The sequence below is a fragment of the Pseudoliparis swirei genome, chromosome 22 (genome assembly GCF_029220125.1).
Source record: "Pseudoliparis swirei isolate HS2019 ecotype Mariana Trench chromosome 22, NWPU_hadal_v1, whole genome shotgun sequence".
In the NCBI taxonomy this organism is placed as follows: domain Eukaryota; kingdom Metazoa; phylum Chordata; class Actinopteri; order Perciformes; family Liparidae; genus Pseudoliparis; species Pseudoliparis swirei.
The window spans coordinates 8,188,821-8,216,218 of NC_079409.1; the positions used below are offsets into that span (position 1 = coordinate 8,188,821).

General features: G+C 45.7%; 1 protein-coding gene across 1 annotated transcript in view; it reads left to right on the forward strand.

Annotated features, from left to right (window-relative positions):
• Positions 1-23,108, forward strand: part of LOC130212779 (forkhead box protein O3-like) — a 28,966-nt gene extending 5,858 nt beyond the window's left edge. Inside the window, exon 2 of the mRNA XM_056443977.1 lies at positions 18,978-23,108. Within this exon, the coding sequence (XP_056299952.1) occupies positions 18,978-20,693 (1,716 nt within the window). The 3' untranslated portion in view covers positions 20,694-23,108. The remainder of the gene's footprint in view (positions 1-18,977) is intronic.
• Positions 23,109-27,398: the final 4,290 nt, after the last annotated feature.

Here is a 27,398-nt window from a genome sequence, read left to right on the forward strand (position 1 = left end):
ACTTCAAAGTATATAAATTGCTTGTATTCTGATGTTTTGAGGGAAGCCGAATAGATCTTTGTCAGCTGAGTTGTTATTCATATGACTCCTATAAATGCACTTCTCAGAATGAAGCATTTTTCATTCATGACCATAAATACTTACCACAAATGACTAATAGGCAATACACGACTCATCTCATCGCTGGCTTACTTCTCAGAAAGGAAATACCTCAGTGTCTCAATGTAATGCCCATTATTATAACACATATTTGGCTTTATTTTTATTCGTTAAAGTGTTCTGTTGGAGTCGCTCATTCTAATACAAAGAAGAGACTGTCACTTTTAATCTCATGCCGGCGCATTAAGTTATTTTGTTCCGGAAAACTTCCAAATGTTGTAAATGGATTTAAATGTTCACTTCAGCGTGTGAATGAAAAGCGTTAGCCGTCGACATGTTAGAAATGTTGGTTTCTGTGTGTAGCAGCGTGCTTGTTGCTCATCTGTGTCGATGTGCAGAATACGTGATTGTCGTCTGCATGCGTGTGTGTGCGTGTGTTTGTGCGTGTGTGTGTGGGTGTTTATGACTGCATTTCTCTCCCTCGTCCCTGCATCAGAGGGTGAGTGTGTGTCTGTGTGTGCATGTGGGTGTGTTGAGGGGGTTGATGGGCTCAGTGGGAGCCCGGGTCCTGGGGGAACAGCTCTCGTTAATAATTCAGACGAGGCTCATTATCAAGGCAGCGGAGATTTCTCCCTGATTCCACCTTAATTGCAGGCAGGCTGCTCCACTCAGGCAGGCGGTAGTCACGCTGAGCCGACTCTCTCCGTCTTTTTCCCTCCACATCTCCAGGTTCCGGCTCCGCTCCACTCTGTTCTGCTCCGTCTCCAAGACTCACCCCTATCACGGCAAGACAGCCTCCGGCTAGCCTCCTCCATGTTAGTGAACACCGTGATAGCCTTTAATGTACAATACACATTCTATGTCTTCATACTTGGAGATGTGCCTCATATATTTCTGATTACAGTAATATTTGGGCATTGCTGTGGAATGTTTGGTGTAGTTGGCCAACACAGACGCTGTCTGCAGGATGATGTGGTAAGTTCCACAGCTGAAAGTCGATTCATTACAACAGTTCATCAGCAGAATGTAAACCGCGATCTATTTTGTTAATCGATTAGTCATTTCAGTCACTCAGAGATCAATGTTTCCAGCTTCTCAGATGTGAAGTTTTAATATCATTAGAAATGTAACGCTGCCCTTTCACAGTTTTCTGACATTTTGTCGACTGAACGATTCATTGTATATAAAAAACAAAACTTAATTGATAAAAATCATTAGTTGCAGCCTTTGTAGGTTATGTGATTTATGGCTCATTATGGCTGAAGTACCAGTTGTATATTTGCAGATCAATCTGAAACATAATGTCGTATTATGATGCACACGACACACAGCCTAATGTGTTTTGCTGTTGTTATATGGTTTGTGATGTATTATAATGGCCAGTTTATCCTTGAAATTGCCTATAGAATATACTGATGACACTATAGAACGTGTGTTGCCATGATTGATATCCGTCTACAACAACACTCCTCTCCATGACCATTTATAGGCTCACGTAATGTATCTTGTCTTCATAATTTACACTGACTGATGGGTTTCCATTCACTGAAGCCCTGCCGAGAGAGCAACATAATGGGCCTGATCTTGTCATACATGTATATGAATATTTCAAATCAAGCCGTTGTAACTAGATGGGGCTTTAGATAAACAACACAGATGCCTCTTCCTCTTTGCTCTCGCTGTAAGATGGAGTGCACTGCGAGCTGTTTTTTCTCTCCCGGCCTCAAAACTCACTTCTCACAAATCACCGTGCCCATATTTCCTAATTCAATTTTTCTCTTCATCTGATATCTCTTCCTGTATGGACAGGATTGATGGCCGTGTGCATGTGTGTAAATGTGTGTGTTTACGTTGCACGCACATTGCCGTGCCTGTCCCTGAGTCAGAGATGATGTATACCGAGCTAAACGGTGTCTTTCACAACGCTCCATCTCCGCACCCTTCCTGGCAGCCACGTGCCGGGTCTCTCGCTCCTCTCTGCCTGTCCATCAAGCCCCTTGTCATGAGCCAAAGGATTGTGGGAAGGGGAAAGGGGAGCGTATGACGGCCGTCCATCAGTTTACCTGAGTTTGGCGGTCCCGGCCGGTGATGGAGGGAGCCGGCTCACAAAGGGAAATGGAGTTAACGTTGACTGATCGGAGCAGGTGGATAGGAGAAAAAAAAAGAATGGCAACGGAGAGGCGGAGTAGCAAGAGTTATGTTCAGGAAAGATGCTTGTTATTCTAATGCTGCTGGATAAGCTGCGTTGGGCCATGCGCCCGCGTCTGATGGATTGAGCGTCGGAGGTCACCTCCGGTAGAGCGGCTGGTCAGGAACCCTGCTGAGCTGTAATGTTTGCTCACCTGAGCTGAAAAGGAGAATCTGACCTTGGAAAATAAATCACATGAGTGGTTCCGCTTGGGAGTTTACATTTGTCTGTGCAAAACAACCCATGTGTGAACAAATCTGCGTGGGAGCCAGCATATGTGCGGGCAGCCTACAGGATAGGGGCGAGGTTGTTGGGTTACGAGGTGACTGTGAGACCAGCTGCGGGGGGAAGAGGAGGGGTTTTTTGTGTTTTTGAGGGGAGGTATGGTCAGACAGGGGTGGGGGGGTGGATAGGTCCTCCCCAATTGGGTTTGTGTGACACTGGTTTGAATCTGGGTCACTCAGGACCCTCGGTCCGGTGTTTAGTATGCTGACCGCGTGAGGTCTGAACTCCGAGTCTGCTCATAGCCCCGAATGAACCCAGCACGTCTGTCTCCTCTCCCCCTTTCTCTTGGACCTCTTCTTTTCTTCTTCTCCGTCTCTTCCCCCTTCTTTCTCCTCCGTTCTTTCTGCCGAGAGCCCTTTTCAATCCCCTCCTCTGTCCCTCTGCCTTTTTTTCTGTCCGCACCCCTCAGGCTTTTTTTTATTTTTTATACTCTTCTTTCTCGTGCGCTCTTTTTCACTGTCAGTCACTCACGGCCTTCTCTTCTCTCCTCACTTGTTCTATTTCACACTCTCAGTCCTCCCCACAAAGTAGCCTTTTTATCACTCATTTCCCTCATCCCTCGCTCATTTCTCCTGCTCCTTTCATGTGCTTTTGAAATCCCCGTTTCATCTCTAGCTCTCTCTCCCTTTCGCCGGCTCTCTCCCTCACACAGACAGACACACACACACGCATGCACACACGCTCATTCAGTCATTCCTTTATTATCCAAAAACTAAAGTGATAAATGGCTCTCTTTCTTCTCCGTAAATGTCACTCGGGGAATTGTCTCTGCTCATTGATTGACTGGAGTAGAATGATGGCCGCACATGCACGTGCGCCAGTTGCGCACACGTGCGCACGTGCACACAGGCACATGGGCACACAGGCACAGAAGAGAGAGACAGAAGAAGAAGAAGTGAGAGAAGGGAAACTATCTATCATTCGAGGTACAGCTTGGCTGGGACTGCCGCCACCAGGGTTAACATCTGGCCCTTATAAGTCCAGCTTTCTCTCAGGCGCTGATGCATCATTTGAAGAACTTGTGCGGTTGGTTTATAATGAAGCATCAATTCTCAACAGGACTTGGCATTCACGAGAGTGCTGGGAAGCTGAAGCTCGACAAGGGATCAATCACGGTTAAACAATCGGAGCACGCAGGCTGGACCGGTCTTGCCATTCTTTTCTTCCTAAAGTGACGTGACGTTGAACGCATAAGTGTTGTTCCCAGTTTGATCGTTTGCCGTGAGCGTATCGGTTAGTGTCAAAAAAGTGACGGCCAAGGAAATACGCATCAAATAGCCATTGTTTAGAGCAACCAGTGCACTGCATGTGTGTGTGTGTGTGTGTGTGTAAGTCAGTAAGGGTTAATAATGCTCGGTCATTTTCTTAATGTCTCATTCACCCGTCCTCAGGCGTTGGAGCTTGATAAAGGTCAAGAATACTGGTGGTTGCATGTCGTCTTCCCTTATTTCATTCTCTTCACTGCACAGCAGGAAGGAGGGAACCAAGAAAAAAAAGGAAAGTCTCCAACGATGCTGATCCACGTCTCTTCATTCTCTGAACCAGGATACAAAGATTTAATAGGGGGACTGGAGGGAGACGGGGGCGGCTGGCTCAGTCAATGAAGAGGGGGTGAAAATATTAAATTGATAGAGACAAAGATGGAAAGACAAGGAGAGGCCAGTGAGGAAAATGCAATCGGGAAGAACCGAGAGCTAGAATAGAGAGTAGATTATATGGCATCCAAGCAGGACTGGAAGCCAGACTTGGCTGCACTTCAGCTACACTCTGCACTTTTCAGCTCAAGTGTGCGTCCATTAGTGCACTCCCATTGCACTCAGAAAGCCATGCACTCCGAGATGCAACATGCACACATAGCCACAAACACATTACATTTCGTATATACTGTTCATACATGCAAAGCCCCACAGACATACAGTAACTCTGCCCTTACACACATTTACCCAAAAACCTACACTGACCGAGTCCTGCTATCTCAAACACACACACACACACACACACACACACACACACACACACACACACACACAGACTCACGATCCCTTCGCCAGCCACCAGAATGCTTCCCGTCAAAATAAATAATTAAATGAGTACAATAACGGCTTCCGAAAAAAGATCCCTCAATTAGTGCAAAATGGGTAAATGGCATGGGGTTGGGGCTGCGGGGAGGAATAGTATTTCGAGAACAACCACCCACACACACGCATACATACATATATACATGCACACAATTTATTACATAAGGCAAATCATGACCCAAGAAGGTTTTTACGCCGTTGTGAAAGGGTCAATTTCCCCCTCCCCTTTAGCAATCAGCTTAGCAAAGTCTTTTCTAAAATCCTTACAAGTGATCCATGCCTGAAGACCGGCCGGGGAGAGATCTAGTTGAGTGTCAGGAGATGCAAGAGGAGCCGCTGAGGGGGGGCCGCTGGGGTCAAGGCCACGTGTGTGTTCGTGGCGCCGTCGTTGTGCATTTCCAGGCCTGTAATATCGGGAATGGTGATACGGAAAAGGTTGTAATTCATTCAAGGCCATTTGTGTGTGGAGGCGCGAGAGAGAGAAAGAGATACAGGGCGAGATGTCGATGTTCTTCTCGAGAAATGCGTGAGAGCGTGGAGTTAGTGGTGGAGGTTGTGTAGTAAAGGTAAACAATGTTACCCGGATACGATGAGAGTGGACGCTGTCGGTTGGATGCGTGTTCATGGAGAGGGATTGGCGCGGTTACATCTTGTTTAAACGTGAAGATCAGTAATTACGTAGAGATTGCCAAATCCCCTTGTGGAGATAAAAGCACGAGTCAGACTTTATTGAGCTGCAACTAAGGATTATTTTCATCATTGCTTAATTTATTGCTTATTCTAATTTATATATTATTGAGTGCATACATGCATACAATTTGGGGACAACAGCCTAATGCAAACACCAAAAGACCAAGGGGTCCTCTCGAGCCCATGTGCCACTTTTTGAGAAAAGTCTCCAAGAGACGGAAGTTTCAGTTGTTTCATCCGTGGATCGGTCCCACTGTCCTCTGTTGCACCTGGTCGGTGACTCGTGTAAATGCACACATGCAAGCTTCATTTCTGACTCTTTTACCAGATTGTCCTGTTGTCATTAGCAGGGCTATAATACTAAACTATACACTCCCTTCAGGTGCCAAAACCAAGCTCACAAATGTTTCACTGGGACAAATATTCTACGCGGTGGACTTAATCTGTGTGTGATGTATGCTACGGCAGTACAGCAAACAGATGGACGCTTGAACCTGGAACCCTACTGAGTAAGCAAACTAGGGAAGAATTAGCCCTTGTGCTAACACAGCTAGTTTTGTCAAAGCCGTTCCGTTTGTTAAATGTCAGGCATGCCGATTTGGGTATTCAGCAGCGCAGGTCACGGACATGGAGGGATAGAAGGATCACTGAAGAGAGGGAGACGGGGAATGGAACGATAGAGAGAGGGCTGAAGGCAGAGTGGTGCACGAATGACTGTGGACATGAAGCATATACTGACACAAAGTGTCAGATGACTGAATGATGGGTTCATTTACATGCAAAAAATACTGACGGTTGAAGAAAGTGAAGGGCTGGCACGGACAAGAGGAGGAAGTGGTGAGACGGAGGGCCAAAGATGTGAAAAAGCAGCTCTTGTCCCGCACGCGTACGCCAGTTGTTTCACCTCGCTGCGGTTAAGAGTAGGTCAACTTGCAATGCTTCTCCCTCCGAGGAGAGGAGCGACTGTGCGACGCGGAGCGGGCCGAAATGGGAGCAATGGGCTGAAATGGAAGGATGTGGGCGAAGAAGGGAAGTTTGGATGGATAAATCTGGAGCCGGGGAAATGAAAAGCTGCAACGCACCGTGCTTAAAGTGAGGGCACGGCTTCAAGAGATGTGGGGAGGGACAGAGAGGGTCAATCAGAGATGCAGGGTGAAAGGGGGTAAGATGGATGGAGGAATGGAGGGTGGGTGACAGAGGGGAGAAAGTGACAGAGGAGGGGGCCGCGATGGGGTCCTTGCGGTGGGGCGATTGCGTGACTGGGAGGAAAGTGCACTGCTGTGTGTGTAATGCTCTCCAGACGGGTATTAAGACGTGATGCCCGACTCACACAGTCACTGCCCCTCTCTCCCCTTTTCTCCTTTACTCTCCTCCCTCTCTCGCTCCCTCCGCGTCCACTAATGATCCTCGCGTCCTGCCACACCGCCAGGCTGAGTGATGCCCGCTGACTGTCGCACTGAGGTGGAAACGCTGCACCCCCCCCCTCCCCCTTCCAGGAGTGCTGTGACACACACACACACGCACAAAGGTGTAGCTCTTTCTCACATACATGTATCAGCTTGTGCAAAGCTGCTGACAGATGTATGTGTGTGTGCATGTGTGCATGTGTGTGCGTGTGTGTTTGTGTGTATATGACCGTCAGCCTGCTCACGGTCACACACTTACTGTAAATATGCGACCATCCAGCTGCATCTGTCGACAGGAATTTGCGTGTGACGGATAGAGGTGGGCTATCGAAGTAATCACAGGGTACAGCGAGTTCGATTATGATCCCAGCAGTCTGTGTTTTGGCCCGTGAGCTTGATGACAAATGAATTTGCAAAAGCAGACATGTTGAAAATGAGGAGACAATACACAAAAGGTAATACATTTGGAAGTTAAGAATCGGTTTGCATAGAAATACTTCGCTCCATAGATATTTGTCATGTTGTATCTGCAGAGTTGCAGATGAGTCATCTGACATACTGCAAATGTAATCTACATAATTTAGCAATTCATATGATAGAATTATACAATTGCAGATGAATGCACTGAAGAATCCTGTTGACACCAGAGTGAAATCTTGAACTCAACCTCTTAAAGCACAGTAAGCATTGCCAATGCAGTCCCTTCTAAAAGGTTAATTCCCCTCTCAGAAGCGCCACTGGTTTCCCTCTATCATGCCTCGAGTGTGTTGGCAGTCAAGGCAGGAAACGGGGGAGACAGGGAGGGAAAGCAGCTTGTGGTGCTGCGAGTTTTTAAGTCACGGTCTGTGGCTTAGGCCCAAATGCATGAGAGCATCCTATTGAGGTGGCATTCGTGGGTAATAAATAGTTATTTAATATAACTCTGCTACTAGAATCAAAAGGTTGACATGGTTAACTTTGAAAACTTTAAATACTGCTGTGAACCCTGACCGCAGTAGTGCACCTTTCTGATCAACAGATTAACCCCAACATCTATGAAGTATGGTTTTCATAGCCAACAAGTACAAATTGCAGTTGCATTATGTTCTGCACTGTAGTACAGTGCACGATGCACATCGGAGTCACACCTTGAATTTATCTGCGGTGACATCATAGTTTGCCATCCTCCCATCACGACCCCTCTCAATCCCTTTCCATTAGCAAACTTCCGCCTGCGAGGCATCATCCATTTTCCCGCTCTAATCCAACCGACCCAAGCCCAGGCTCCCGTCCTGACTGACGAGTAGAGGTTAGGAATTAGGTCACAGCCTCTCACTCCTCTAATTAGATGCTGTGAGTGTGTGCATGTCGGTGTGTGTGTGTGTTTCTGTGTGTGCGTCTGCACGCTGGATGCTCTTAATCCCTAGGTGGCCTCTATGGTAATGGAAAAGTCCTGGGATAGCGCGCTAACCCGCATTTCTGTTACTCTCCACATGTCATCAAGTTGTGTCTGACGTCAGGACTTGAAATGACGACGAGGAGATTAGTCGGTGATGTGGAAGCTGAGGCAAAATGTACTCCAGGGGTAAGAGAACAGGTCAGATTCACCTAAACAAGATGCATGTGAAGCATTGAGATTCCCGGAGAACAAGCTCCAGTTGAGCGGGAACTTTGGCCTTTACACGCCCTGCGATGCCAGCGGGTTAAGATTCAGTTCAACCCAGCAGTGACATGTAACTCCGACTTCTCTGTGGAAGTAAAAGGGATTTCAGGTAAAAGAGCTCTTCACCTCGCTCTTCAGAGCCCTGTGGATTTGTTCCATTCTCTTTGTGAGATGTATCCACGTAGGGGGTGAGGAACGACATACCTGCCTCTGACTCGTGTTTTGGGTTCATCCCACGTGTGTTTGCGTGCGTTAACATGACCATGACATTGACATATTCATAAAAAGCCTGCGTGAGTCATTTTCAAGTCGTATACATCCAGAAATCTAGTGTACATCAGCTCAGCGGGGGGGGGGGGGGGGGGGGTGCAAAGGACAAAGGGGTAAACAATCGGCATGTGCTAGGAGAGAGGATGAGAATGAGGGATCATACAGATTTTTTTGTATGTGTGTGTGTGTGTCTGTGTGCAGGCATGCAGGCATGAGCCAGTGTGTGTGCGTGGGAGAGGGAGTAAAAGAAAGGAAGAGGAGCGCCGGGCTAGTCTTAATTAAGTTTTCAGGAGGCTCTTAAAAGGTCAGGCCACCGCCACCACGCCCAGCCGAACCCTCCCCCCCCCCAACCCAATATTCCCTCCGTTCCCCCTCTCCCTCCCTCACCTCCCCGTTGTGATCCATCCAGTCATCAGCCCCCCATCTGTGCACATTAGCCATTCATGAACACACTCATTAGGGTGGGAGTTTGAAACGATTGTGTTCACTAGTCTGCGGCTGGAGCGTGGCGATTAATATTTCAGCATCTCCCGTCGAGGAGCTGAGAGCAAGTTTGGCCCTCTTAGGCTAGAGAGAGAGAGAGAGAGAGATATTGAGATTGAGAGAGAGAGAGAGCTTCCCCCATCCCTTTTCTCCCCCACAACCCCAACAAACCTTCCTCCTCCTCCCCCCATCCCCTCTCAAACAGTCTCTGCAACTTGCAGTACGTTGCCCCCCGATTTCCATTTATTGCACACACACAAACACACACACACACACACACACACTCATGATTTGGATACACATTTTCACACACACACACACGCACCAAGACCCTAACTCAAACTGACTTAATTGGGCTCTTTTTGTTTCAGAAAACAGAGAGAGGAGGGGGAAGGAAGGAGGGTGGGAGGTAGGAGGGGGGAATCCTTCTTTTCTTGTCCCCCCTCATCTCCTCTTTCCTCTCAGTTGGACAGAACTGTCTTTTCCTAGCTATCCTTCTTTCTCTCTTCTCATGAGCTCACATTAAACTGTTCTCTCGGGTCTCATTCTGTCATATGGATGGAGCTGAAAGCAAATCTATATTCTTATATATTCTCATGCATGTTGTTGTCACGTCATTAATGAAATACACTTAAGCATTTTTATATTTTTAGCAATTTTGACCGCAGTATAAATTATCTCCAAATAGGACTTTGGAGTGAAACTTTTGACAGTCATATTTTTTAAATTTAATTTATTGAAAGTTTGAAATGATGGTGTTGAGTGATGTGATCAATGGAACCATTCTTCTCCTTGATTTCACCCTTATTCCTGAGCTCTATGTGTGTGTTTGTTTTGTCATGCCACCTGAAGATGAAACTTTTCCTTCCAAGTTGATACATCTGAAAACTGATTAATACCTATTAACAAATGCTAATCACAGGGACATTTGCAGGCGCCTGTGATGCGTTTGCAGAAGCTTGATAAGTTGTCACTTTTACATTCGTGTTTTCAACAGCTCCGTTAACAGCTTGCTTTTATAGCCGTCATTCAAAATTAAAATCACGATAACACTGAAAGATATGTCACTGACAACATTGTAGCGTGTTTGGTGACAAAGAAACACAAACTAAAAGATCACAGCGTCTGAGGTGCGCTACCCTGCTAATACACGGCGGTGTATCTGACGTATTTTTTTATCCATGCATTGAAATTAGACTGAGTTTTTTATTGTTAATTTCCGACTTAAATCTAGGATGTTCTTTAAAATAAGAAATTGTCCCGGAGTACACTATCGTTCAAAAGTTTGGGGTCACTTAGAAATGTCTTTATTTTTCAAAGAAAAGCACTGTTTTTTCAATAAAGATAACATTAATCAAAAATACACACTATACATTGTTAATGTGGTGAATGACTATTCTAGGTGGAAACGTCTGGTTTCTAATGAAATATCTCCAGAGGTGTATAGAGGCCCATTTCCATCAACTATCACTCCAGTGTTCTAATGGTACATTGTGTTTGCTAATCGCCTTAGAAGACTAATATCTGATTAGAAAACCCTTGTGCAATTATGTTAGCACAGCTGAAAACAGTTATGCTGGTGATATAAGCTATACAACTGGCCTTCCTTTGAGCTTGAAGTTTGAAGAACAAAATTAATACTTCAAATATTAATCATTATTTCTAACCTTGTCAATGTCTTGACTATATTTTCTATTCAATTTTCAATTCATTTGATAAATAAAAGTGAGTTTTCATGGAAGACACAACATTGTCTGGATGACCCCAAACTTTTGAACGGTAGTGTATAATTAATAATTCTTATCAATTGTGTTCCTACAATGGCCCTAAATATCAGTTTGCAGCGCAAACCTTTAGAAAATAATCTGAAACGCACATTTGGTGAAGAATTATTTCCACGTGGAGAGTTCTCTTTGCGTTCTTAACCCTCGCCATGGCATTAGATAAAAGCGCGATCCCAAAAACAGCTCGCAGTGTGTTTTAAGATAACCTAACGCGTAGAGAGGAATGGTTGCAGTTGTGTGCTTTGTCGTGCGGTTGCGTTGTATACTGAGAAAGCAGACATGAACAATGTGCTGAATAGTGTGTTTGGCTGTATGGTGCAATTCTATGGTTTGAAGAATAGTGGCTGTAACTGAAGGTCAGGGTTGCTTCTGAGGAGGCACAGTTACAGACTGAACTGCTTTCATACAGCCTTTAACTACCAAAGAGTGTACCACTCTCTCAGGCGGGCCCCCACATTCAACACTCTGTTCTTTGTTCCCCCATCCTCTTTTTGTTCTTCACCCACCTCTGCCCTTTCTACCCCTCCCCCTACAGATACACTCAACCCCCCCACCCCCACCCTACCGCGCTCCAACTCCCTGCTTTTCATTCCAAGCATGCCATTCTCCATCTTCTCCGTAAAGGTGTGTGAATAAGTGGGAGTCTATGGGCTGTGCGTGAGTAAGTGGGAGTCTGCAGGCTGAAGTGTTGCATGTGGGTAGGGATTCATGGGAAGCAGCGGTTGTTGCGGCGCACACTGGCGGCTAATGAAGTTCCTTTGCACCTCATAGCCCTATTAAACTGCTGCCCCCTACCTCTACCCACTTCACCCCCCCACCTCTTGCCTTGTTTCTCCCCGAGGGAGAGAGTTGGCAGGGAGCAAGCCGGCTGCTATGGCAACAACAAGGAACCCTCCCTCTCCCACAGGTCTCCTTAGCAACTGGTAGCTTGGCATTGCGGTAATGAGTGTGCCCGGTGTGCCAGGCTTTGTTTCATGTTGGCATGTGTGTGCAATGTACGTGTGTGACGGAGTGACAGAGTGACTGACTGTGTGTGTGTGTGTGTCTGAGCATGCATGTGTGGTTGTTTGGTACAGTCTGCCAATTTAGGTGAGAGTTAAAATGTGTGATGACAAAGACAGATAGAGCCACAACGTGGTGATGGTTAAAAAAAATTGTGACGCCTATTTTATTACAATGTAACCAAAACTGGCATTCGACTGACTCCACTTATCTCTTCGCTGTCGCTCTGTGTGTGTGTGTGTGTGTATGTGTGTGTGTCTCTCTTTCTGTGTGTGTATGTCTCCGTGTGTGTATCTCTATCTCTGTGTGTATACCTCTCTCTGTGTGTGTATCTCTCTCTGTGTGTCTGTGTGTGTGTGTGTATGTGTGTGTGTATCTCTGTGTGTGTGTGTGTATCTCTCTCTCTAGCTCTCTCTCTCTCTCTGTCTGTGTGTGTGTATCTCTCTCTGTGTGTATCTGTGTGTGTGTTTCTCTCTCTCTCTCTCTCCGGGTATCTCTCTCTCTCTCTGTGTGTGTGTGTGTGTGTGTATGTCTCGTTGTGTATGTATCTCTCTCTTTAACTCTCTCTCTGTCTGTGTGTGTCTGTGTGTGTGTGTGTATCTCTCTCTGTGTGTATCTGTGTGTGTGTTTCTCTCTCTCGCTCTCTCTCTCTCTCTCTCTCTCTCTCTCTGTGTGTATCTGTGTGTGTTTCTCTCTCTCTCTCTCTCTCTCTCTGTGTGTGTGTCTGTCTCGGTGTGTGCGCTGCAGATGTGTTTCTGTGTATTTGTGCATCATTTTTTTCCCGGTGATTGCGGTCATTCTTCTCTGTCCTGTGAAAGTGAAACAATTAAAGGGACGATCCAATGCATTTTGCATGGCTGCCTATGAGTTTCCTGCTCTGCTGAAATTAAATTAAACGCTGAGAATGATGTTTATTAAAGTGTGATCAGAGGTGTGCACTGACCTTTAGAATGTGGGAAATGAGATTCTCATTGTTATGAATGAGATTATGTGGAGGCCGATTTCGAAAAAAGCCTTGGTCTGCATTGATGCCATCGTTGGCTGACAGTTTTTTTTTGTTGAATATAGCAGAGGTAGGTTTCAGCATAATGAAATCCACACTGTGCCTGTTGGCTATAAAACAGACTGAACCACAAATATAGACACACCGGCGCTTACATAAATATAGATTGACTTGTGCATGCACGCATATCATGCCGATCTTGTAAAAAGAGCTGTAAAAGCTCATGTTGGTCTTTAAAAAAAAGCATGGCAAGCCCAGTGGAAAATGTTAGTTTGCTCCCTAGTCGAGGTGTGAAGTGCGAGCAGGCGGCCGGCCCCACAGGTGGCCCAGCCCGAACACCTGTTGTGTGAATCCTCAGTGGGAGGGCGCGAGGTCTGCCTACCTTGCAGGCCCCAGTGGAAAAACCACACCCATGCTATGCTATGGCACGTGCTGCTTCACATGCACACTCACACTCCGAGGCTCCCCCGTTTTGCGCGTGGGCGTCAGACATGGTGCCCAGATTGTGTCCCTTTTGCACCCACCGGAAACACTCAGCTGTCCCTGGCATCAGGCAAGCGGATTTTCCGATCCCCTGTCCGGGTCTCAGATGCTCTACTAATCTGTCCGCATCTATTTTTACCGAGAAAAGCTGCGACAGCGCTTCTCTGTCCCAACACCCTGACGCCCCAATGCCAACCCGTCCCTTGGCGCCAGGGTGGGCACGGCTGATGACTCGCCAACGATTGGCTGCAATTAGTGCACAGTCAGGCAGGAATCCCCTACCAACTCCATTACGCCCCTCTTCACAGCCACATCCTGGTCTGAGGCTACCAGACACTACCACACACTTGCTTTCCATTCTAAGCCTTTTTATAAATGGCACTCCTGCAGTTTTGTGGAATAATAGGGTCAATTTCAGAGCACCTTTCACAGTGCTTGAATCACTTTCCTGTGCAAACTCAGTTTTTTCAAGTGCAGTGGCTGCCGAGGGAATGCACATTTGAATTGTACCTGTTCAGATTTGGCTTTGAGATTGAGTGAAAGTTCGGTATGTAATATGACAGCCACTGGTGAAAGATCCTTGAGGTACTCTGACTCACTTTAGCTTTTTCCTGGAATGATTCCAGAAGAAATGAGAGCCAGCAGTTTTCGACTCTTTCCTGTAAATCGTATTGATTCAAGAAATTAAAAATGCTGTCAATCCTCGGAGACCCTCACAGTGATGCACTGAGATATGCATTTCCTAATCCCAGTTTTATTTCTTCCCCAACATTGGCTGCAATGTGCCTCGCATGCCAATGCAGTCGTGACCACTGCTGTGGAGGCGACGATGGCATGTAGCAGAGAAGTAACTGTTTCTCACCTCCTAATAAAAGAGACTCATTTTTAATCTTTTCAATTTGATTGCATTCCAAAAACAGGCCTGTCTGCCCATCTGTCTCTCTTAAAGAAGCTCCTAAAGGGATTTTAATCATCTGACTCTGGGCTTCTCAGGCAAATAGCTCCATCGCTCTCTCTCTCTCTCTCTCTTACACACATACGCACACACAAACTATTTCCAATTTTCTTTCTTGTCCTCACTGTCATAGTCTTCCTCTCACTCTCTGATACACCATATCGTCTCAGCTGCATTGTGCCATATCTGTGCAGCCATTAGGCCCTTTGGTCCCTCTTCAAGTCCTCAGACACATTAAATTCCCCCAACCCTGTCCCTATTAATCCACATGGCTCTTAATTCTTTATTTCCCTTCAAAGGGACAACGCGAGCCGTGACATCAATCATGGAAAGCGAATATTTAGCCGCCGCTAATTTCCACCAATAGCCTGGAGACGGGCTTAGCTGACAAAACTCATTCCTGTGCTGAACAAAACTGCTTGTGTTGAAACCTCCCCTCCCCCTGATCCCTCCTGCCTTCTGCACAGGCAAAAACAGCATCACAATAAACACAGTTAGTGCTTCTGTTACTCCCCCTTGATTTAGGCTTATCAAATGAATGTGCGCCAAAGAGGGATACCCTTTGACAATACATAATGGCTTCATTCTGCATGAAATGGTTTGGTAATACCAGTCGAGTGTGGCAAACGGCTTTACTCGGTGCCACTACAAGAACAGCTGCTGTGTTCTTAGCTGGGCAAGCGCACCACGCTGCTTCACCTTTGAGGTTGTTTGAATCGGGTGAGTGGTTTCTTTTCGCTGGTTCCCAGACCCCTCTCACAGTCCTTAGTTCGTCACTCAGTTCTGTTTGAATGAGTGCACATTCGCCACGAGATGGGTCCTTTAAACCGTTTGACCCGTTTGCTCGCCCCTCTGTGTGCGAGCGTGTGTGTTGGTGTGTAAGCGGGAACACCCCAGAGTGGGCTCCGATGGAGGGGGGATGGGGTGAGTGGGGGGCATTTTGAGGGCACCCCTTTGTGTGATGTGGAGGGGCGCCTTGTGGTGCCTCTGTATTCCAAACCTTTACCCCCTGGCCCCTCCAACTCCTGCTGTACCCCCCATCACGGCTGCCCCCATGCCAGTCATTTGGGTTACCATTGGGCCCAACACAACATACCCTGCCCCCATACTCGGATACTCAATGCTAATGCCTGACTGACATCTTGGGAGAGGCAACAGAGGGATGCACTGGGCGCCACGCCAGTGGGCACAGTCACTTAACTGACAAGCCTGTGGCAGTTAGACATTGTTGTGTGAACAGTGGGTATATGGCATATTGAGCTCCAATATTGGCCTCATAATGCAGGTGGATTGAATAGTTGGTCTGACCTTCATGTGTGCTAAACCTCAGCACTGATAGCCATTACACTCTATTGATTCCCTACACTAAATGGGCCTCTGTAGTCCCTGAGTCAAACCCAGTTGGCATTGAAGAAGGGAGGAAGAACAGGAGAACAATTGATTGGAAACTTAAGTTTTCCAAGTGCCAAATGAATTATATATTTAAAAAAACTCTTACTGCTTATCCATCTGTGTGTTCTGGAAATAGGTGTTAACATGTCAGATGTGGTCAAAAAGAGCAAACACTTTTAATCTGAGGGCTGTCTTGCAGTTGTATAAATATCTAAATCAATTAAGATTTTTAGGCCTTAATGAGAGTTGAACCCGAGGTGATTGTTTTCCTGCATCCAATATAACAATGTTCACCATAATTTGCTTAGATTTGACCATAAACCCTTATCCTCTTTTAGTTTATGTCCAAATGAACCCCTTTCAGCCTGATTGAGTTGTGTTTGTAGGCTGAGGATGAGGATATATGTCCTTGATAACAAATCAAAGAGGTCACGCCACTACTATGACTGTCTGTTATTTTCAGTATTATGGGACCAAGCAATGCATCTCTCTGCATAAGGCCAGCTACTGGTTCATTCATTATTTAGAGCCTCTCCACAAGGCCCATTGTATTAAAGGGGTATGATTGGAATAGGAAGCAGCTTCCTGGACCCGGGCGTGTGATGTGTGTGTTCCTCACTGTCATTGTATGTTTCGGTGGGCTTCATCCATCTGCCTCAGCAAGCCAGGGGGCTGAAAGAGAATTTCCATTTTATGAATATTTAATACATAATAAAGTTTTCAATTTTATTCTATACAACCCGTAGGGGTAGAAATGTGGCAACGCCAACCCTCAAGGACAGAGCAAGTAAAGGTAGTTGAGTCAATGGCGGCATAAAAAATGCGGTCAACATCGTAGCACAGTCTCAAAAATCTAGTAAAATGTATTATAGTTTAACACTACATCCTATAAGGGGTTTATAGTGTCCCTATTTCCCACATCGCAAACTTCCCTAATGCTGTATTACTATTGGATCATAGCATATCCGGGCTGCCCGCTGTGTTCGCGGTGACCTGGCATGGCTCTGTGTGAGACACCCAGCTGGGAGTGCCCCTGAATCAACTCGGGATTAGCCCAGGATTGTCTGGGATTACTCGGGGATGGAGGGGGATTAGCAGTGACTGCTTGTTTCTGGGGCGTGAGGGCCATAGGCTGGCCAAATTGCCCCTGACTCAGACTCAGGGAACAGCAGGCGGACAGCACCACACCCACAGTGGAACCACCTGCAACCTGAGCTATTCTTAGATTCTAAAACACACAAACAGGATGACAGAGAAAAACATGTGGTGGAAAAATACATGACAGGAAGCCAGCAGCTAGTGATGATGATGATGATGATGATGATGATGCCATTGCTGGCCCCTGTCCGAAATCTCTCAAATCTCTCTAGCAGGTGGATTCATCAGATAAAGAGGGTTTGTGATGATGACAAATCCCTCCAAGTTCAATGGGGCTGCTCTTCCCTCATACAGGGATAAATTGAGATTTGACAGGTCACACAGAGTTGCTGCATGAAGTGGTTCAGCTCTCTGAAAGATGAGCTGAATTACAACCGGCCGTGGTGAAATAGCACGAAAGTGTACATATGTTTTAATTCAGGCATGCACGGGATAATTTGGAGTGGTATGACAGGTGGGATGATCCAGCCAGGGTGAGACGGGGAGTTGGCGCGGCACGTAGAGAAGCCGTCAGAAGCAGGGAGCGGGCATCCCCCGCGGACAGGCACTGCTGAGATGAAAGACTGTTTAGTGTTGGAGCAGCAGCATCAAACAACCGCCTCCTCTTGCATGCTTTCTCCCATCCCCCATTCTCCCTCCCTCACTCTCGAGACTCTAACCACAATATGATATAGTTCTGCCGGTGCACGTTTACCCGGTTGCCATGGATACCCAATGCCAGAGGTGTCACAGCGAGATAACCCAAGGAGGCATTCACAGATCACCTGAATTCTGTTCGCCTCCCATTTATGTGTTCTGCGCAGCAATTTGATTTATTTGTTTCCCTGCCGTGCAATTCAGTGTGAATACAAATAATCCACAACATAATAGAGATGGTAGAAGTGTGAGTACCCCTCAATCTGAAACAATCTATTGTCCCAGTATATTCCTAAACCACAGGAGGTGCTTTTGATTTGATATTTTCCTGAATGAACGTCAAAATGCCTCACACACAACAAAGAGCAGAACCACGACGAGACTTTGTTGCACACCAGGAACCTCCAGCATTCAGAAACCCGTGAGATAAATGATAGTATAATGACAATTAAAAAAAAACTATATCCTATGTATGAATTATGGAGACACATGCCCGTGTTGATAGATAGTAAAAGATAGTTGAAAAGTAATTGGCGACACAGTGTATAATTGAAGGCATAGAGATTGAAAGGAGAAGTAGAAAATGACTGTTGTGTGCAAGAAGTGTGGGATATAAGAAAAATACAAAATACGTAGCACTGCGTGAAAAGAAAGAGAGGGATTGTGATAAAGACAGAACAAGGGAGGGAGAGGGAGATGGGCAGTGAAGGTAGATGTCGGAGGGTAGGATACATCCATTAGCCTTCCTTGCTCCTGGCTCAATCTTCCAATACATCCTCCCATTCAAGCTACGAGAGCAAAAGAGACAGGGCTGGCGCTAAGCCAGACTGGCACCAACTTCAAACATACAGTACGCCCAAACACAGCAGCTTACATCAGCCCGACTGAAAGCAGAAGTAGAGGAGGACAGATGGATTGATGGAAATGAAAGTGGGAGGATTGACGTACATAAGAAAAGTGTCTTGAGACTGAGTCTCGGCTCGTTTCAGGTTAGTTGAGGCTGACAGGGTCACGCTCTGTGCCAACTGGAGCTGTCCTTCGAACATGTTTGGGTTTTTGAATGTGCTCTCAATTTTCGGAAATTGGTTGACACTGATTGCATAGACGGTTGTGCCTCTACCTCTGTGTGTTTCGTATATCTAACAATAGACGTGGAAGTAATGTTATAATTTTGCACATTTTCTTTATGACTGAGCACGTATAGACTGAATAAGTTATATGTAGGTTTCTCTACATTGTTGATTTTTATGTTTGGTATAAAATTCTTATTTCCTTCTGGAACATTGTATATTAATATTATGCAAATGTCTCTAATTTACAGTGTTCACCTTAGAAAAGCAGTTTGTGTACAAATTAGAGGTGATGTATGTCGTAATTCAGTTTGATCTCTCACTTACCCTGTGTCTCTCTCATCTCTCTGCAGAACTCCATCCGGCACAACCTATCCCTCCACACACGCTTTATCAGGGTGCAGAATGAGGGAACAGGCAAGAGTTCTTGGTGGATGCTGAACCCAGATGGAGGCAAAATGGGCAAGTCCCCCCGTCGGAGAGCAGTCTCCATGGACAACAGCACCAAATACCTAAAAAGCAAAGGCCGCGCCAGAGGAAAGAGAGTTGGCCGTCCTGGGATAGGAGCAGGGTCTGTTGTGGTTGGGCTCCAGGGTTCCCCCGACCAAAGCAGCCCACCACGCAAAGGCCTCCCAGGAGCTGGAGGTGCATCTGGGACCGATGGAGAGTTTGAAGCATGGACAGACCTCCATTCCAGGGCTAGTTCATCAGCCTCCACACTGAGTGGTCGTCTGTCCCCCATCCTCGCAGAGGGAGAGCCAGAGGAACCAGAGGAGAGTGGCCTGTCCTGTTCCACCTCCCCGCACCTCTACCCCTCGCCGACCAGTGCCCGCTCTCCATCGAGGGGAGCAGGGAATCTCTGTCCTCCCCTTGAGCAGCTGCCTCAGCTGGCTAACATGACTGGTGCTATCAGCCTGGATGAGCAGCTGATGGAGGATAGTTATCATCACCATCACCCAACGCAGCAGCAACACCAGCAGCATCCAGCTGTTGGCAGACATAAGCACCAAACCCCTGTCTACCACTACAGCTCTGGAGTGAAGGTGCAGAGTCCCTATAATGCAGGCGTCTATGGGGCAACAGGCATGGGGATGCTGCGCCACCACTCACCCATGCAGACCATTCAGGAGAACAAGCCAGCAAGTTTTTCTGGAACCATGCGGGCGTACTCCAGCACCAATGCCCTGCAGAGTCTGCTCACAGGTGGTCCAGTTCGGCAGCAGTACTGTTCCAAGGACATGATGCTGGGACAGGAGAGGGAAAGCCATCCTATGATGGGGCAAGCTACTAATGGAGTAGGCTCGAACCACCACAGCCACCACCCTGGCCACCTAAATGGCCAGAGCAACAATGGACCTCATAGTCACAGCTCAGCACACAGCCATGACAGAACTCACAGCCATACAAGTCACAATCACAACAATGTCACCAATCACAACCACAACTCACCGCAGAGCCTCGCTCACAATAGTCACAACGTCAGCCAGAGCCATAACCACACGACGCCCCGGGCGGTGGCCCTCATCCCACGCGGCAGCAACAATCAGCTGCAGACCTACAACCACAAAGGTCCCTACCTGTACAGCCCTCCATCACATGCCCACCTCCCCGCCTCCACCACCCTCCCCCCAAACCCAGCAGGTATGCTTGGCATGCCCCAGGAATCCTGCCATGTGGCCACTGCCCCACACCCCCGTCACAACCATTACCCCGATCCACAACACCAAGGCATGACAAACGGACCATACCACCATGGCCAGGGGATGGGGAATGGTAGCATTGGTAGCAACTACCATGGCTATCACCAACCTCACCCCCATGAGAGACTACCAGCTGACCTGGACATTGACATGTTCCACGGTAGCTTGGACTGCGATGTGGAGTCCATCCTCCTCCATGACATTATGGACTCTGGGGAGGAGATGGACTTTAACTTTGACTGCTCCCTAGCCCAGGGGGTCGGCATCGGCATGGGTATGGGCATGGGTGTGACCATGGGCATGGGGATGGGGATGGGAATGAGCGGTCCACAGCAAGCTCATAGCAACCAGAGCTGGGTGCCTGGCTGAAGTCTGGGACAACAAAACCTCTGAACTAAAAGAACTACCCTACCCATGAAGCACTGTGCTCAACTGTGACATTCCTGACTTGACACAGAGACTTTAGGACCAACATTTCCAACCCGCTTTGTTGTCTTGACAATTCTTCTGTCCCACAATCCTCTTTTGACCCCGTCCCCCAACCCCCCGAGAGATGTAGTTCACGTCACGTTAGTTCTTTTTCATATCAGCTATACTGTGATGACAATCTCTCAGCTGTGCTTGACCGCCATTGCTTCTCATCTACCATGAGAACTGAACTCTCAATGCACTTTATTGCAAGTGGGTCACAACTCGCAGTGCAACGTGTTCACAGAGCAGCTCAGGCAGAGCTTGGCATGTTTTGTAAGGTGGCTGCCTTATTTGATGGCAGCAAATGAGGAAGTCACAGGCTCCATTGATAAAGTCTCACGTCTTGGCATTGAATTAGAATCAGACTCCTTTTCTCATATATGCTGTCATTGTGTAGGAATAGTCTTATTTAGTGATTACAACCGTGAGGCCTATTCTTCATAACTCACACATTTAAAAATAGAATAAATACAATATTTTTAATTAAACCCGGATTTGAAATGGGTTTGAATGCATCCAGTATATTAAAACGAAGATCTGATCTTAAACCAGTTCACCATTTTAATGATAATGACATTCACATGCTCATCAGATCCAATTAATTACCTTAAAGCGGCAGTCCTGTCTTTTTTTTTTACAGCTACATGCATTAAGTGGTTGGGGCTTTGACTTTTCTCTTGGATGTAACGGTTTGTCAGTGCCCTTTTTCCCTTCAGTTAGAGGTTAGAGAATATTGTCACTACACGGTTAAATGGATTTTACCATTACTGGCCAGCATGCAATTTGGTGGATTAAAATGTTGTATCACCTTATCTCACCTGGGCTTCTCGTGCCAGTTCCCTCTTTCTCTGCCTGTCAGAGGAGAGACAAAGTGACCATTCCTCACGCAAGCCATTACCATGGCTTGATTGAAATTCAGCATCTTGCTTTTAATCTCCAAAGTGATGCGGCAGCGATGCGTCATTATTGAGAATCTAACACGTTGTCCTCCCATCTCTCACCCCGGCCGCTCGTCTCTACGACTTAATGTGCCAAGAAAGCAAGACAAAACTGTGATTAACGCCAAGTCGCTCTGCCTGCTGTCCTGCTCTGAGAAGGTTCAATGTCACTGTCCGCTTGCCTGCTCACAGAGGGTACAAAAAGGAAAAAATGGAGACAAGGATAGAACAAAAGTCTGTTGTTGCAGTGGGATCAATCATCAGCCTCAGTTTCCGTACTCTTTGGGTGTGTGTGTCTGAAAACAGCTAGTGTATTCGTATTGTAAATCATCCCCAATGTCTGTATTTTGTATTCCCCCGTTCCCATGTTTTCAATGCTTATACCTGAGATTCAAATACTCAAATAGGTGCAATGGGAGGTAATTAAGGAGAAAACCATCAGCTAACTCAAATGGCATGACTCTAGGTCAAACAGGGTTGTAATGCCCCACAGCCATCCACATCCCCTTTTTGTGTGTTTATTATGTTGTCTTGTAGTTGTTATTGTATTGTTGAAATTCTAAAGACCAACGAGGACAGCGCAGAAGTATCCATAGTGTAAGGACGGCATTCAGTGGTGAAATGATGTTGGTCGTGCAGTATGACCTTCGTATGTTCCAATACCGTGCACCCCTCCCACACATGCTCTGCTCAATTGTCTCTGTGTTTGTGGGTGTGGGATTCTGAAGCTTGTTTCTCACTGGCTTTGAGAGAAGGAAAACATATACCAATATTCTCCAGTTCCCTTAAGGAGACTCCTCTCGCTTGGTCTGCACCAAGTATGGCACAGAAAGGAAAATATGGGGGTTAAGAGTAGGGTGGGGGTATTTTTACAGCCAAAGGTCAAACACAGCACTGACTATCAGACCCATTATTGGAGTGAATACCTTTATTTCAGGGCTTTTAGTCATGCTGGTTCCAGATCATCTCCGTGAGGAAAATGCGTGGAATTTTTTAAGCAAATGGGCCTCACAAAGCAGTTATGTTCTAACCTATCCTACAGACATTTAGCAACACCCTTCTATTGGAAAGAGAGCTATATATGATGTCTAATTTTCCTATATTTATTTATGAAAGAGATTGGTCTTTGTCACTCCTAAATGTGGTAGTTGTTTGAGTCAACTCCTATCCCTTTCTTTTCTCTGTTTTCTAAGATGTCACTCTACCTTTGCTCCTTTTACTGACTTTTATTTTGTACAAAATCTATATATTAAGAATATTGTATAATAGTTTTTAAAATCTCGAAATAATATCAGTTTTGTTGTCTATTTCTTTTTTAAGAGAATGTATCTCATCATCTGGTGACTGTTAAATAAATGAAATTTAAAAAAAAGGATTTTGTGATTGCAATTTTGTGAATCTGAGGATGAAGATGTTTTTTTTTTTTTTTTAAGTAACACAACAAAATGACCTTTTTCCATACAAAAAAGTGTAAGATGGATTCTCGTGAGCGTACTTGTGCTTGTCAACTATCACGTGCTTCTGTACAGTAGCTGAAACCATTCATGAATGTGCGTCATTTCTTCATTTTGTAGTTTTTGCCATTTTTCAAATATAACTCCGTATGCACATGCAGACAACCTCTCTCGGCTGGCGGGTTTGACCAGGACACCAAGTCGCCACATGGAAGGCGAAAGAGTGGTCTGTGTGAAGGAAATATGTGGGGGAAGCACCTTGACATATGCCGGGATCCATCACTTGTGATTGAAACTGCATGAGAAAGAAAAAAAGAAATGGTGTGAAATTTTTATTTTGTTTGTGTGTGTGTGTGAGAAAAAGAGAGAGAGAGAGAGTTCTTGTCAGACAGACACAATTAGGACAGACAGTCAGAGTTGGCAGGATTGTAGTAATAGATGTGTGTGTGTGTGTGTGTGTGTGTATGGGGGGGGGGGGGGGGTATGTGTGTGTCAGTTATAAGGCTTGTTATGGCCCATGAAGCGGTATAGGTTGGCCACAGCTGTCCCGGTCCCATTGGAGGTGTTTTCGCAGGAGGAGTATGCAGCGCTGCTGCGCCATGCTGCCAGGCCTCAGGGGAGCCGACGCCTCTACACATTTGCACACCCATAGACACACACACACATGTACATTAACATTCAGACACATATACATTTGAAGGTACCACGCATTCACACAATTACACAAAGAAGCACACAGCGCAGTTATGAAACCATATGCATCAACACGCACACTCAAACATTTCTTACCTAGATGTGCAGTTTTAATTGACTCCACTTGGCAAAGCCTCCCTACAGGGAAAAGAGTAAGAAGGGAAAGTGAACAATAATTGTGTGGAGGGAGGAAGCCAAGAGGCATATGGTTAAAGCTAAAGATGCCTGACACAAAAACATTTGTAGGAGTCGGATGAGCGCAAACTTGGTCCATTAACTTTAATTTAAGATATTTCATAATTTCACAATGAGACCAAACAGAGTGTGATTGAGTGTAACTGAGACTGAGAGCTTGGCGCACGACCAAAGTCTCACTCTCCCCTCTCATGTGGGAGATAGAGGCTGAGGAGGCTAGGCAAGAAGGCAGTCCAGTCCAGGTGCTGTGCCTCGGGGAGGGTCTGCTCTTCTGTTCCTCATTATCAGAGAGAGAGAAGCTGCGTTATAGTGTCATTATTCATCCACTCAAGCATCTGGGAGCAGGTCTTTCCTTTCTTGGCCCAGTGGTATTGTTGTAGAGCCCGCCCTCGGAGCTAAAGGCTGACTGGGGACACGACTAACTGCTAACAGACAGACTCACCCAGGAAAGGCTCCATAGCGCTGATGTCCTTGAGTGCATATGAGGATTCAACAGTTCTCAATTTCTGGCCATGCTGCTAAGGGAAAAACTGACGTCTCCAAAGTTCAATTGTTCCCAGAAATGATTAATTCCCTAATATGCGAGCGTGCGGTTTGATGTAATGCTTTCAGAATGAATCTTTTTCTCATTTATTGTCACCAAAAATAAGTTGGTGTAATCAGACTGCGCATTTCTTTAACGTGTTGTTGGGCTGCACGGCGTGGTGTTGGATAGCACGGTCACCGGTCACGGTCTCCCCGTGGCAGCGTGGGTTCCTCGCACAGTCCGAAGCCATGCAGCTCAGGTTAATTGGTCTCTAAATAGCCCATGAGCTTGAGCATGAATGGTTGTCTGCCTCTATACACTTCCGTTCAAAAGTTTGGGGTCACTTAGAAATGTCTTTATTTTTCAAAGAAAAGCACTGTTTTTCCAATAAAGATAACATTAATCAAAAATACACACTATACATTGTTAATGTGGTAAATGACTATTCTAGGTGGAAACGTCTAGTTTCGAATGAAATATCTCCATAGGTGTATAGAGGCCCATTTCCATCAACTATCACTCTATTCAATTTTCAATTCATTTGATAAATAAAAGTGAGTTTTCATGGAAGACACGAAATTGTCTGGATGACCCCAAACTTTTGAATGGTAGTGTATGTGGCGTCCAGGGTTCTCCTTTCGCCCAATGTCAGCTGGAATTGGCTCCAGCACCCATTTATACAATAAGAGTTTCGGATAATGTAATGGAATATTGTAGCGCTGTCCTCCATATGGTGAAGGCGAATACCAGATCGGGGTTGCTGCTGGCGAAGCAGCTGACTTCAAGGATTACGTGTTGCCTTTTAAAAGCCAACGTCAACAAGTTGTCGCAGCATCGTGATCTTCCCCAGAGTTAACTCAAGAATGTGGACAATTGAAGGCCACTGAGATTTACAATAATTAAAATGTGGCATTGTGTGTGTATCTGCTGATGAACTCAGCCGAAGAGAGGTTTTTGTCCTCTGTATTTCTAAGATTATACCTCGATGTATCAATTGGTCTGAACCTTAAGTACTGTAAAAGCACTTAAGAGACGTTCACAGGACCAAGGGCTTGATGCATTCAGGGTTCAACTAGAATCACAAAATGTAACCTTTTTCTCAAGAAGTATTACTGCAGCCGTCGTTCCAGCAAATGGCCAAACACGACAAATTAGAGATTATCATTTCGTGATTATTATGTGTAGATTTTCACCCAATTCCAAAGAAAATGGTCAATCAATATATTACATTGTTGGAGTATAGTTTTTACAGCATCTTGAATGTAGTCAGAGAAGAGGTGTTAAAATGGCAAACAACCTCCTTGGGGTTGAGGCGAGGCACAGGCGCAGTGTTGGAAGAGGTTGTCAGAAAGGCCTCTGGGAATCTTCAGCTGAAAGCAGAGTTAAACGCTGTGGGACTGGTGCACAGAGACACACACGAGGAAGACAACAGCACGCTCAAATTGACCTCACGGAAAGCTAAAAACGTTTCTATCCTACATGAAGAGGTATTTTTAGTATAATTTAATCCAGTTAATCAGACAAATCATGAAAGATTGCACAATTTAACTTTACTGCTACATAAACTACACCACAGAGAGGTTTTTGCATCACCTCATATGGTTTGAATGTTCCTCACATTGATGTAAAGAAACCATGACAGCATCAGCAAACATTAATAACTGGGTTTTAGTTTTCTAGTGAAATAACCTGTATTAAAAGACCTCTCAATCTTTGCGGGAGTGATAGAAGTTTCAGTCCTGCGTTTGTGGTTTTGGTAGAGAGGCTTATTATTGAGCGTTAACAACATCTAGTTATCTAGCCTTCTCATAATAGATGGTTTGGGATGCATCAGTGCATCAATCATGCACTCAACTATTTCCTGTCAGCTCTGGCTGAAAGCTGATTCAATAGCTTTCTAATAAGGCCAATTAGCACAAAACAAGTCTAACTAGAGCTCGAGAGTGTAGACCTCTGCCGTGGCCCAATGCCCTATCTTGCAATGTTAATTCAAATGAAACATTATTTGTGAATCCGCCCCGAGATTTGGATTCGCTCCAATTTCTACTTCTCCCGTGGCCCATGCTATGCCCCTCCACCAAGTCTGCTGAAAATTGAGCACGCTGTTTTTTCAATAATGCTGCTGACGGACAGATTAATAAATAAACTGAATACCTAACCTCCTTGGCAGAGGTACTAATGTGGTGCATATGCTTGATAACCATATTTTTCTCTAATGGAAAACAAACGAGATCTAATCCTTCCAAAACAGGATCTTGTGACTTTCCTAATTTGGATTTGGCAGTGCGATGAGATGTGTTTTAGCATGCATGCTTTGCAGTTGCTCGAAGGCTTGTATACGAAGTCTATCAACTGAAGTTTGGTTTCAATCCAACCAGGATACACACTGAGGCAATAAAGAAGGGCTGTAGGATGTATTGAATGTATTGAGAACATTTATCGTGGACACAGCTCATTCAAGTCTTTGTGGCAAAGACAGCTGGGAATATACATTAAACCAGAAGGCCAAACCAAAGCCGCCACTTTACTGAAGTATCCCTGAACATTCAGGGTTCATATGAGCTCTGCATGGGTTGTGTGGGGGATGGATGGGCTGTGGGTCTATTCAGTGATTGATACACAAAAGATTGTCTGAAGAGGTGCTCAACAGTTACTCTCAGGCTTAGATAAATTGTAAAGCAATATAACCTTATGAAAGAATTGGGTTGCACCAAATATACACAAATCCATGACTAACTTTGTGCATGAAGTCCTTCCTAACTTCAAAATAACAACTAGCAAGTTTCAAACTGCTGAT